Source organism: Carettochelys insculpta, chromosome 17 (genome assembly GCF_033958435.1).
Source record: "Carettochelys insculpta isolate YL-2023 chromosome 17, ASM3395843v1, whole genome shotgun sequence".
NCBI lineage: Eukaryota > Metazoa > Chordata > Testudines > Carettochelyidae > Carettochelys > Carettochelys insculpta.
In genome coordinates this window covers 25939883-25952152 of record NC_134153.1, presented here as the reverse complement: position 1 = coordinate 25952152, position 12270 = coordinate 25939883, and the positions used below count along the sequence as shown (strand labels likewise).

The window sequence follows — 12270 nt, the reverse complement described above, 5'->3', positions numbered from 1 at the left end:
ACTCCCTGCCCCAAGCCCCAGTCTGCACCCCACACTCTCAGCCCCACTCAGATGCCCTCCCAGAGCCCTGGGTGGCATAGGTAAGGGGCTCTAGGCTACCGCCCCTGTGCAGTGGCAAAGTGAGAGAGCCTTCACTTTAAAATACAGGTTTTTATTAATATTTTCAGCATGTACAATAAAAGGAAAAAATGGGCAAGATTTTAAAATCCATACTCTTTTGCAGACGGTTATTACAAGTGCTCCAATGTCAACAGAGGCTCTAGAGCAGAAGACTGCATGTCCCTTTGGACCAGTCCTTAGAAATCAAGGATCCTCATGCTAGTATTGTGTGTGTACAAAGTAGAGATGATTCTTATAATACTGTTAGATCTTATTCCCCTTTCTCCTTCCCGCAGAGACAGAATAATGAAGTGAAATAAAAAAGAACAACTCAGACAGCAGTATTTAACTTAAGTCAGAATGAATAAGTTAGCCTTTAACACACAAACACACACCACCACCCCACATGCAATAGAAGATCAGGTTTAATTTAAGTGTAAGAATATTTCAAAATAGCTCCCACCACATCATCTGGGCAGTGAGCACTCAGAATGATAGTTGCCTGTGGGTTATTCACTAAGGTCTATGACATTCAGATGTGGGATCTGAATTTTTCCTAACCCTGGTGAAGAATTGCCTCTTATTTCTAGAGTGCAGAGCTCCCAGCTTCAAACAGTGGAAAGAAGTTTATGTAGCACTCAGATCATGCAAAAATTTGTCAAGTGATAGCTTGCATGAAGTATCTACATCAAAAAAGGCAGATCCTTAACTGATGTAAATTACAGTAGCCCAGTGGTTCCCAACCTTTTCCAGACAAGAACCCATTCTGACAATTCAAGAAAACTTGATGACCCCAGCCAATTCAAAATCAGGGGAAGTGTGGGGGGAGAAGAAGGGGGAAAACAGAGCCATAAGTAGCTAATTTTGCACCTGAGGCAAGAATATAAAGTTGTACCCCCTCATGTTTATATATTCATAAGTTATTTCATAGAAAAGGGGAAATATTAATAAAATAACACTACATTCACCATAGTTAGTCAGAGCTGTTTTAAACCCCACAATCAGGGGCTTGGGGAGTCTCACTCAAGAGCCTCAGGGGTCATGGGGAGGCACAGGGACCCCAAAGGCTGAAAGCTGCCAGCTATGGGAACTTTACTGGGGTCTGTGAAGACTCCATCTCCTGCAGAGGCTGAAAACCAGCAAGCTGATCAGCTCTGCTCTCCCTCCCAACCTTAAACTCGGGCCCCCACCTTACCTCAGCTGGACACTGCTCCTCAGGTATGCAGTTCTCTGCTCTGCAGCTGAAATGGTTCTCGCTGTAATTGATTGGCTTAACTGCCTGACAGCTGTTAATCCAATTAAGAAGTTGAGAACCACTTCAGGAGTGTGAATGGTGTCTTAATAGCCACCTGCGGAGCTGCCCAGGCCAGCCCAGCCCAGCCCAGGACCCTTTTGAAATGTAATCCCAACCCACAGGTTGGGAAACCTTACTGTCGAGTCACTATAGTCTGTATGCATGCATCTGATGAAGCTGGTCTTTGCCTATGAAAGCTTATGCTCCAAGATATCTGTTAGTTTATAAGGTGCCACAGGACTTCTTGTTGTTCTCGAAGATACAGACTAACACGGCTACCTCTCTGATATAGGCAGTAGTATCAGAGGGGTAGCTGTGTTAGCCTGTATCTCAGAGAACAATAAGAAGTCCTATCTTGTTATAGTCAGCTGAATCTACGCCAGCTAAATCTGGCCCTTCCTTGAAAAAGAAGGAAGAGAAGACACTACTAAACACACATCAGTTCTGTTCAGTTAAAGTAGGATGTGGAGTCTTCCTGGCTGTGCATATTTAAGAAAAAAATCAAATGCAATCTACTCATCAGCATACTCATCTATCTCATAGAGCTGGAAAAGACTTTCAGAGGTCATCAGGTCCAGTCCCCTGCACTCACAGGAGGACCTATCACCATCCCTGACAGTTATTCTTTTTTAAATGTATTTGCCCCAGATCCCTAAATGACCCCTTCAAGGATTGGACTCACAACTAGGGGTTTTGCAGACTAATGCTCAAACCACTCAGCTATCCCTCCTCCTTAGGATAGGCCTTGTTTACTCCTAAACCTTAGGTTGACTTAGCTATGTCACTTCAGCATGAATTCTTCATGCCCCTGAGAGATATAGGTAAATTGGTCAACTTAAGCAGACAGCCCTATGTCAACCAAAGATATTTTCCATTGATCCCAGCTCCTGCCCCATGGAGAGGTAGATTTACTACAGTAACAGGAAGCAATTTGTAGGAAGGGCGAAAGGGGGCAAATGCCCCATCTTCAGCGGGTTAAGCACCACTCGAGTAAGTCAACCATACTCAGGGAGAGGAAGAGGTGGGGCCAGAGCTTCTTTCAGTGCGCTGCTGCCTAGGAGAGTACACGGCTGCAGCAACAGCAGGCTGCCCCCGACTGAGGTTCAGCTTCTGCGGACAGTAGCTGAGCGAGCCAGAGCTCCCCTGATCCTGCAGCATGCTCAAAGTCAGCTCCTGTCCCTGGGAAGCTGAGCCCAGCTGTGCTGCTGTAGTGTTCGCAGTGGTGTAGACACATCCTTAGCATCTTAAACAGGTTTCCTCCTCAGCTTCAATCAGATAAGAGGGAGGAGACAGACTAGTTACATATGAGGCACAGTTACACAGACACTTCCAAAATAAGTAGGCTGCATCTTACTGGGTAAGTGAGTGGCGGTTTTGGCACGAATGATGGCACCAAGCTTCTAATTATAAATAAGACCCTGGAGTTAACTTCAATTCTGTAAGAATAAAATCTCCAAATAAGATGACCAGCATCCTCTTTGCCAGAGGAAGAAATAAGCATGGAGCATCACAGTGAAAGAGTTCAGGTCCATTCCAATTAGCGTGCTAGTCCAAATGTCTTTAACAGTCATGAGCAGAGAAAAGTGTCACTTTTGAAAACCAACACCAAGTTAAAATTAGATTTCCACGTCTTATTTAAAACCCTGAAAATCCTCTTCAGTTGGTGCATAAGAAAACCCTAAAAAAGCATCAGAGGCACTGGAGCAGCTGGCTGCTAAGTCAGGTGTGCGTGTGATGGAGTTCGAGACTGCTTCTTGGGTAAACTCTGGGTCAAAATTTCGCAGGTCAGCAGGGCCAGACTAAAAATAAGTAAAACAAATGCATCATTTCAGATTAACAGGGCTAATCTTTCAGAAAGGTTATTGCTTTAGACAGAATTGTTTTAGACAGTTTTACCCAAACCCTCCCAACCCTGCCCGAGAACTTGGTGACTGCATTCCCCAATAAGCAGATCAACAAAAAGCAGGGATTGTACTATGGGGAGAAGAGCAGAAGAAAAACAGGTACACACACAGAGAAAACACAAGTTGCTATTAGGTTTCCAGAGGATGATGATTTCTCACCCACTCCCCCTCAAAATCTCCCCACGTATACGAGCAGCTAGAACATATGAACAAGAGACCTTTGAAGACTGCAATCTCATTTCCATTTCTGTTAAATTATGAAGGAGAAACCTGTGTCAGCCCCCACCACTTACCACATTGGGGTTGAAGGGAGGTGTGATCCTCTTGTGATACAAATCATCCCAGTTTATTGGGCTGAAGAACACATGATTCTTTATCTCAAGCTGCAAAGAGGGAGGGGTAAAATAATCACTCTCCTGCCACCTTCCTTCTCAACCATTTATTTTCCAACAGTTACCAAATAGGCACAGGTCCCACAGTAGTAGATTTTGTTGTCACGTTACAGTTACATACTACATGTTGGAAAAAAAACATGTTATGTTCCTCATCTTGGCAGATTGGAGTGTCCCCACTACATCCATGAATTTTTTGTACCCTGTTTATGGTGCAGTAATACTGTATACTGGCAGCCTGGTCCTTTCCCACACCTTTAACCCATGACATCATAAAAACTCTTCTGCTGATCTTAACATGCAATGTCCAGGTCTGAGCCACAACTTCTTTTTGGAACAACAACAAGTCCTGTGGCACCTTATAGACTAGCCTATTTTGGAGCATAAGCTTTTGTGGGCAAAGACCAGCTTCATCATCTGACGAAGCAGGTCTTTCCCCATGAAAGCTTACGCTCCAAAATATCTGTTAGTCTATAAGGTGCCACAGGACTTCTTGTTGTTCTCGAAGATACAGACTAACACGGCTACCTCTCTGAAACTTCCTTTTGGGTTGCTAACAGAGCTTATCCACCACCCTCAAAGCCACCCTAGAAGGATTACAATTCACAGGTCATACATGAGCAGTATCGTGGCACTTTGAAAAGTAGCCACATCAATACTTATGAGATACAGCCAGACATTGAATGATAAACATTGACCCAGAGGGAGCATTCTTTCTGCTATAGTGAGATCTCACCCCATCTGACACTGAAGTCTTCCTAATACCAAGTTCAACCAATGTAGAATGGATATGGAAGAGAAGAGGAGCTGGGAGAAGTAGTGGATTGGCTGTGTACACAGAGACTATCTTGGGACACAAAACATCACATACAAAGTCCATCTTGGCCCCCAATCTCCTCTTCTGGTCCTTGTGGAGCAGTCCCTGTAAGATATCACAAGCTGCAGTCGTCTTGGTTCCTTGGATCTGGAGAGGCTGGTGAAGAATATTGTCATACATCTGAGACACATCCCGGCTGTAAAAGGGAGGCTGACAGGAAGAGAGGGGAGGCAGAGTCAGTTGCTTAAGACATGAGCTACCATAATAAAACATGCAAACAATTTCACAGCTGTGAGAGACAATTCATTCAGATTCCATTTCTACAGTGTGTGCAAGGGAAACAGGCAAAATGCTTTCATCTCAGTAATATTAGGATGACGATTTCAACTAGTTCTTTCATTTATGTCCTTGTCACAGTACCCTGTATGTGGAACTATTGCTTTAGTGGCCCATAGCCTTGAAGAGGTCCTGGCTTTCTTTAGGGAGATTCCCTTTGTTCTCAAGTAGGCAGCAGTGTGTGATTTTAAAACTCACCAACCCAAACAGCATCTCATAGAGGACAGCTCCCAGACACCACCAGTCTACTGTTCTGTCATAGGGTTGTTTTCTTAGCACTTCTGGGGCCAAGTACTGTGAAGAGTCAGAGACAAATTACAAAGGCTTCCATGACTACATATTCCAGACTGCAGTTAATTAACCTGTGAATAAATGCATGAGGGTGGCTTGGAACAGTGATGCCCTTTGGCTTTTTTTCTTTTCATTCATTGAGTAGAATTCCCCCCTACCAAAAGACTGGATCTAGAGCTTTCTTAGAGTCTGAGAAGCTCCCAGATTTCCTCTCCCCGTCTACAGCATAAAGACACTTGTCATGTCAAGAGATACTGGTGACTGGTTAGATCCCAAGTCTCTTTGAAACTGGGTGCAAATGCACCTTTCTATAAACCTGTTGGGATAAATTAATCAGAAGCCCCCTCATATCTAAGGGGGATTGTGAACTGAGTGCCTGGAGTGGGGTTGCTGAATAATGGGGAGGAGGAGTCAGAACACACAGAAACTGAGGAGAAAGAGGCAGAAGCATAAAACAAGGAGGTGGAAAGGACAGTATAACCCTGGAGAATGCTAGAGAGAGTTTTTGGGTCTGTTGACTAGAGAGGTTTGGGGCTATAAGCTAAGAAACCCCTCTATTTGTTCTTGGTTCCTGCTGCATTTAGACGAGCAGCACTTTGACAGTTGTATTTATTTACAAAGCAATACCTTATTATTGCCAGTTTCTGTTCCCATCTGGAACATCCCTAGGACCTCGCACTTGAACCAGCTGCTTGCTTCAGAAAGAGGCAACAAGAGCATAAGAAGGAGTTGGACTCATTTTAAAGGTGTAAGAGTGAGTTAAGAGCAGAGACATCTGACGCATGACTCAACTGAAAGCAGAACCACACATCAGCTAAGCTGCAGAAGCACCTATGATTGCCCTTAACCAGCTTCACAGACTGTACTAGTTAACACTGACTGGCAGGGAAGGCTTGTGTTCTCAGAGCTACTACTGGCAGGATCACCTGGATCAGCTTTCACTTCATACCCCTCATCAGTACCTGCCCCAAGCTGGGGATACTAATCATCCAACCAGCTGACCAAATCTGGTGATGAATCCTGAGGTACGTTGTACATATGGTAAGAAGCGCTGTTACCTACCTATTCGTAAGAACAGCATGCAAAATTTCAACAGCGCTTTACAAAGACATCAGCACACGGGACACAGCCGCATGTAACTATTTCACACGCTAGTCATTCAGCAGCAAGTAATGAGGAAGACTCAATACATCTGAGCTTCCACAGCTCAGTTTGTAGGCCTCAGCAGTAAAACGAGAAGCCTTATGAGCATATCGTCAGACACTGTCCTGAGCTCACATACTGCAGAGGAAAATGAATGGAGTGTACCTATCACAGGGCAATGGACCAGCACTAGATTCAGGGGCATAAGCACCTTTGTGTTGTTTTGTATTCTAATTCTCACAGAAAATTCTGCAAGGAGGAGAATGGGACTGGCGTAGCTGCAAATACCCCACAAGTTTCCCTTCCAGTTGCCTCCAGGGAGTCGCATTGCTACCCAATGCCCTACTGAACCACATCTATGCTGGAGAGTTACTTAAATCTGGCCTGTTAGTATTAAGGAACCAGAAGAGAATCTACCCATTAAATGCAGACCCCTGCTGTCAGTCTGAGAAGCAAAGCTTCTAGCATTTCAGATGCATTTGGGCGAATGGGACGTAAAAAGGTGAGTGTCAGGAAACATTCCCTCCTCTATCCAAAGCAGAAGTATTTTAAATTGTGTCCTTCCACCACAGGGGTCACTTTTGACCATGCCACCATTTATGCCTGTGCCACGAACAAAACTTCCTATTCTCCTCCATAGCATTTTACAGCCACTTTGGAGTGGTGGTTTCACAAAGTGCAAGGCAGCAGAGGGTCACAAATGACGTCACCAGAGGACACTTACGACCACATGACTATTAACTCCGTGTTCTGCAAATTATGAGGCAGCAGCAAATAAGTATCTGGAACAGTGTGTGCATAACTACAACACGAGTAAGGATTATAATCAAGGAGCGCAGATACAGAAGGTCCTGGCTTCCAGTATCAAGGCTGTTCCCATGGCAACTAGAAGTCTTGCCAGAGTCTGTGGAAACTTCCATCCCACTATCAGCAGGATTCCCCCACCTCAAAAAAGTTGCAACATTTTTCAAGCAAGTTTATTCAACATACTAATCAGTTTACTAAAAGCCATCCTAACATAAGTTAAAATAAGGTTTTGGCCTATACACAATGACCATAAAGCTTGAACAATAATAATGTAGTTAAAATATACAGCTCTGACTCTCACCTCCCACCTCCCCATGCCTGCTGTGGACGCAAGTTTATCAGTGTAAAGATATACTGGTATAAGCCCCTTTACAGTGGACAGAATTGAATCCGTACTAAAGTATAACACTACAAAAAGATCTAGGTGTAGATCAGGCCTATCTCCTGTTGACTGACTGCCCTGGTGAAGGTCTCCTATTTGGTTGTTTACATATTGAAACCTGATACCTGGGGAGCAACGTTTAAAATCGAAACAAACCTCTGCCCCACATGTTAAAGATACAGGAGTCACTCAGCAGTTTCTGTGGGGCTGGCATTGGAAGGAAAAGGTGGCATCATTAGGTTGCAGAAGGGCCACCCAGTTGAGATGGGTCAGTTTTTTAGAAGCAATGGTTCACAGCATTAAATCTGTACTTGCCGCTTACTACTGACAATGCTCATCAACAATGGATCTTCTTGAGCCCTTCTGAACACCCTTATCAAGAACAGACATGTTTTCAGCACCATTCCAGGAAATGGAGACAAGGCCCTCTTCAAACACACCCCATTAAACTCAGGCCTTAACCCATGCGAGCTATCCAGAGGTAAAAACCACAGAGGTTAGTGCAGACCTCACCTCGTTTTTTACCTTGTGGAAAAACTGAAGCACTTAATGTTTTTACCTCAAGATACAAGACTCAGACACATTAGTTGCCCTGCCCCAAGGTAAAGGCTGTTTATCAGCAGTGATCATCAGATTTACTCTCTCTCCCACCAGCTGCAATAGGAATGCAAGTGGGAGGGGTGAAGGGTAAAGAAATAGGGGGGTGGAAGTGTTATTTTGCTGAAGAGAATAATGTTTTTGTAGAAAGGTAGTAAGAACTCGGTGGGACTCAGCCTGGTATGACAGCAATGGAAAATAAACAGGAAGTTTTAGCCTCCGTGGTACCTTTCACGCAACATGCCAGGATATTCAGCACCTTTCACGTCAAAGAAGAAGCTGAGACAGTCTAAGATTTTGATTCTTGATTTTTCAGCAGCACCACATACACACAGCTCCTACTAACACCTCTGTGAGGAGCTGAGCACCTGCATCTCTGATGAGTCTGGCACTTAGGCTATGTCTACACTTCCAGGAAGATCAACTTGTTCAGGGTTGATCTTCTGGATTTCAATTCTAAATGCCTTGTATAGATGAATAAAATCAAACTGTCTGGGGTCAGCAGTCAACCTCATACACCTCACTATTGTAGGGAGTAAGTGAAGTCGATGGGAGAAACTCTTCCATTGACCTCCCACTGTGTGGACAGCCAGGTAAGTCGATTGCAGATAAGTCGATTCTAGTTACGCAATTGCCATAGCTAGAACTGCATATCTGCAGTTGACTTACCAGCCTAGTGTAGACCAAGTCTTAGCGTTAACAGGCAGTTAACTTCCAGTTAACAAGAAAGTTGATAAGTTGACCAAGCTGTACCTCTGGAGTGCCGCAAAAAGTAGACGTAGTTTCCTCTTGCTCCATTCCTTCTTTGCAAAGTCCAAAGTCTGTCAGTACTATGTGTCCCTAGAGAGAAGAAGAGATTTTAGTCTAATCAAGCTCTCTTTAACTGTGGGTCGCAGGGGAGGCATTGATTTTTATCCCCTTTTGCTGTTTTGATGTGCATTTTTCAGCTTCCCAACTGTTGGACTTTTATTTATACATTCAAACAGGTGGTCTGACAGGAGATGTCTCACATATATATGGTTTAAATGTAGTCTTGGAAGAATTTGTTTTTTATCAGTAAATATCCATTTCATTGTACCAATAGATGTAAAAATATACATTTCTACATGTAATAATCAAAATGTACACTTTTTTTCAAAAGGTTTTAGAAACATGGTGCTTGAGAACTTAGTTTTATTTGCGGATGTTTGCTTTGTATATTTTGACATGTGATATTGACAACAGTGTTACAGTTATTATAAAGCTTTAACTTTTTGAATTTCAGTATTGATTGTCATTAAATAATAATCTGACCTCTCCATAATTTCCCTCAACTGTGAAAATTGAAAACATTGATCTGTCAAAATTATTTTAACAAATCAACATCAAATTCTTCCCCACCTGCGTATCCGAGTGGCATAATACTATGATCAGATGAAAATTGACACTACATCAGTCCAAGGAATTGCTTGGTTGAACTTTACAACGCTCAAGTCTAGACCTGCCATATGGGATACCTAAAATGCTTGTTCAAAGGTTAGTGCTTGGGTACAACAAAACCACTTATTTATTCCCTAACCCTAGAGCAGCAGAAGGGTGCATGTGTATGCCAGTTCATATTGCCACTTGATTTACAATTCAGTGCTGTGACTCTCCCTGCTGAGTGGATTTTGGGTATACTAAACTATGGGGGAAGGGGGAGAGGCTGTACTTTCTCATAGTCCCTCTGTCTGATGTACCCAAGTCATTGAAGTTAGTGTGCATCAAAATTTTTGGAGACAACGCAGAAAGCAGGCATGTTTGTTAGTGAGACAAACATACCTGGCAATCCAGGAGGATGTTTTCAGGTTTTAAGTCCCTAGAAGAAGAGAAAGACGTTTCCAAACACTCAGCACACAACAGCTCCAGTTGAAAAGAATGGGGACTGCTGGCTACTGAGAAATGCTGACAGTCTGGTGCACCAAGGGGAACCCCCAGGCAGTCAGGAACTCCAGCTGCCATGAATTGCCCTAGGTATGTGTTTTGTTTATAGGTATTAGTGTTTCTGTAAGGCTAGAGATGCTGTTAGGATACGCTTTAGTATCTGATCGCACAATGTGGCAGTTACCGCTGCTGTGGGAGGTATCTTTAATTTCCTGACCTGATATTTCACATCTTACATGTTGAACTAACTGCCTTTTCCTCCCATTCAAAACACACCAAGCCAACTTCACCCCCCCCCCAACACACACACCCCACACCCCAAAGCCAAAACCCCATTCAATAATTGAAAGCACGAAATCAGGGGGCAGGTTATTTCCCTGGAAGGGGTTCAGAGGGCTGCTACATGAATGCTTCTGAAACTCACGAGAGATCTTGGGTCAAGAGCACAGGTCTGAAGGACGATGCGACCCTGGCCAGTAGTTCTGCACTTTACTTTTAGAAGTGCCCCTGGTAATATGCCTGCACAGTTATAATATCAAGTAGTTTCCTGTCCCTCCACAATGTTATACATATACATAAGCACAGCCGGGGGAGTGAGGAAGAGAGAATTACTAACCTCTGTGGTATGCACCAGGGACATGCACCCTACCTGTAGATTATGTTCAAGGAATGCAGATAACCGACTGCACTAGCTACTTCAGCTGCATAAAAGCGGGCACGAGGTTCACGGAAACAGCGCTCTCTTTGCAGGTGGAAGAAAAGCTGAACAGAGAGGAAAGAGCCTGTTGGTTACTAGGGAGCCATCTTCCCCTGCTCCCTGCCAAAAACATCAATTGGGTTGTTGCTGCCATTTGCAGGGCCATTCTGAACAGCCTCTTTTCTACCTTCTGTTCACTCCCATTAAAAGCTGAACGCCCACCCCAGAGCACTAAGACATCTTTCCTGAGAAGGAGAGCTCCAGGGGCAGCTGTGCTGCTGATCTCAAGCCTTTGCTTGCCAAGGAAGAAGTCTCCTCCTACAAAAAGGTGAGGGATGTTTGAATGCCAGCCAAGTGACTAACGTTTGCAGAGAGTCACCTGTGCACCAGCCATGCAGAATTAGCTAAAGCTACACCGCTCCAGTTAGCAATCTAAAGGTGTTCCTGGATGGAAGTAGTCAAGCACCCTGACCCATCCCCCCAGTATTACTATTACAGCCAACCTTCTCACAGAATATGCCCCCGTCTCACAACAAGGTGTAGTGTTGATTGGACCTTGAGTGCCACCTGAGAGCAGGCTAACCATCAGAGACCTCTGACAATGGTACAGCTAAGATCCCTTCCCTTCTAGCAACTATAACAGGGAGGGCACAGCCAGGTTTAACCAGCCCTTTTGATGAAGTATAGAAAGAATCTTTGCCACTTCAGTATTTACTTTCAGTGGAGGTTCAGGAATGAGGCTGGAAGAAGTACCACAGAAGAGCTTCCATATGCTAGAACACGAGGAATTAGAGGGACATCATTTTGGCAGGCAAGCTATAGTCAGATTTGACTCCCAATGGTTGGAGACACTGCAATTCCCCACCACCACCCTTGTATCAGATGTTCCCTCACTGATGGGCAGCTCAACTTCTACTGTCCCCAAATTTCTCAGCAGGAGAAGGTCCACACGTGATTGCAGCTGAAACCACAAGTCAAGCAAAAGAGTTAAGTGATGGGGGTTATTTTACAGTCAGGATCTGAGACTGCCTATGCGGCCAGACTAATGAGTGCGGAAGATTGTGCCAAATGTTATTTCTAAGGTGCTGACCATCAGGGCATCTTTCAAAAGCAGAGTTCCTAAGAGAAGTCTCTGACTGACTGGAGGAATGTCACAGTACAGTCAGCACAATATTAACCAGTTCATTTCGGAAACAGGCTTGCCTCCACTTTAGCACAAACATCCACACCCTGTCTCCTGACGGGAGACAAACAACCAGAATGCGATCAGAGCAGGGCTTCTTAGTACGTGAAGTCTGAGTCTCTCTGGACTTGCACTCACCTCTCCTCCATTTACATAGTCTAGCACGAAGTAGAGCTTCTCAGAGGTCTGGAAAGAGTAGTGGAGGCCCACCAGGAATGGATGTTTCACGTTTTTCAGCAGCACATTGCGTTCCGCCATAATGTGGGTTTGCTGCGTAGAACCACACAAGATGTGTTAGTACCACAGGTGGTGCAGTTCCTGAGCCTGGCAGACAAAAAGCTCTTCCAATAGAGGGTTGTCTACAAGCTCCCAGGATTATTATTCATTTAGAGGCCAGCTGGCGGTGCCCAGGGTAACTAGGTTTAA

The 12270-nt window shown here is 44.3% G+C and overlaps 1 protein-coding gene across 1 annotated transcript in view; it reads right to left on the bottom strand.

Moving 5' to 3' along the window:
- Positions 1-149: 149 nt before the first annotated feature.
- The window catches only part of SGK2 (serum/glucocorticoid regulated kinase 2), a 34509-nt gene continuing 22388 nt past the window's right edge, over positions 150-12270 (bottom strand). The window contains exons 8-15 of the mRNA XM_075011915.1: positions 11983-12114; positions 10614-10726; positions 9863-9899; positions 8816-8902; positions 5041-5136; positions 4561-4716; positions 3591-3680; positions 150-3192 (exon numbers count right to left, since the gene is read on the bottom strand). Of these exons, the coding sequence (XP_074868016.1) occupies positions 3025-3192; positions 3591-3680; positions 4561-4716; positions 5041-5136; positions 8816-8902; positions 9863-9899; positions 10614-10726; positions 11983-12114 (879 nt within the window). The 3' untranslated portion in view covers positions 150-3024. The remainder of the gene's footprint in view (positions 3193-3590; positions 3681-4560; positions 4717-5040; positions 5137-8815; positions 8903-9862; positions 9900-10613; positions 10727-11982; positions 12115-12270) is intronic.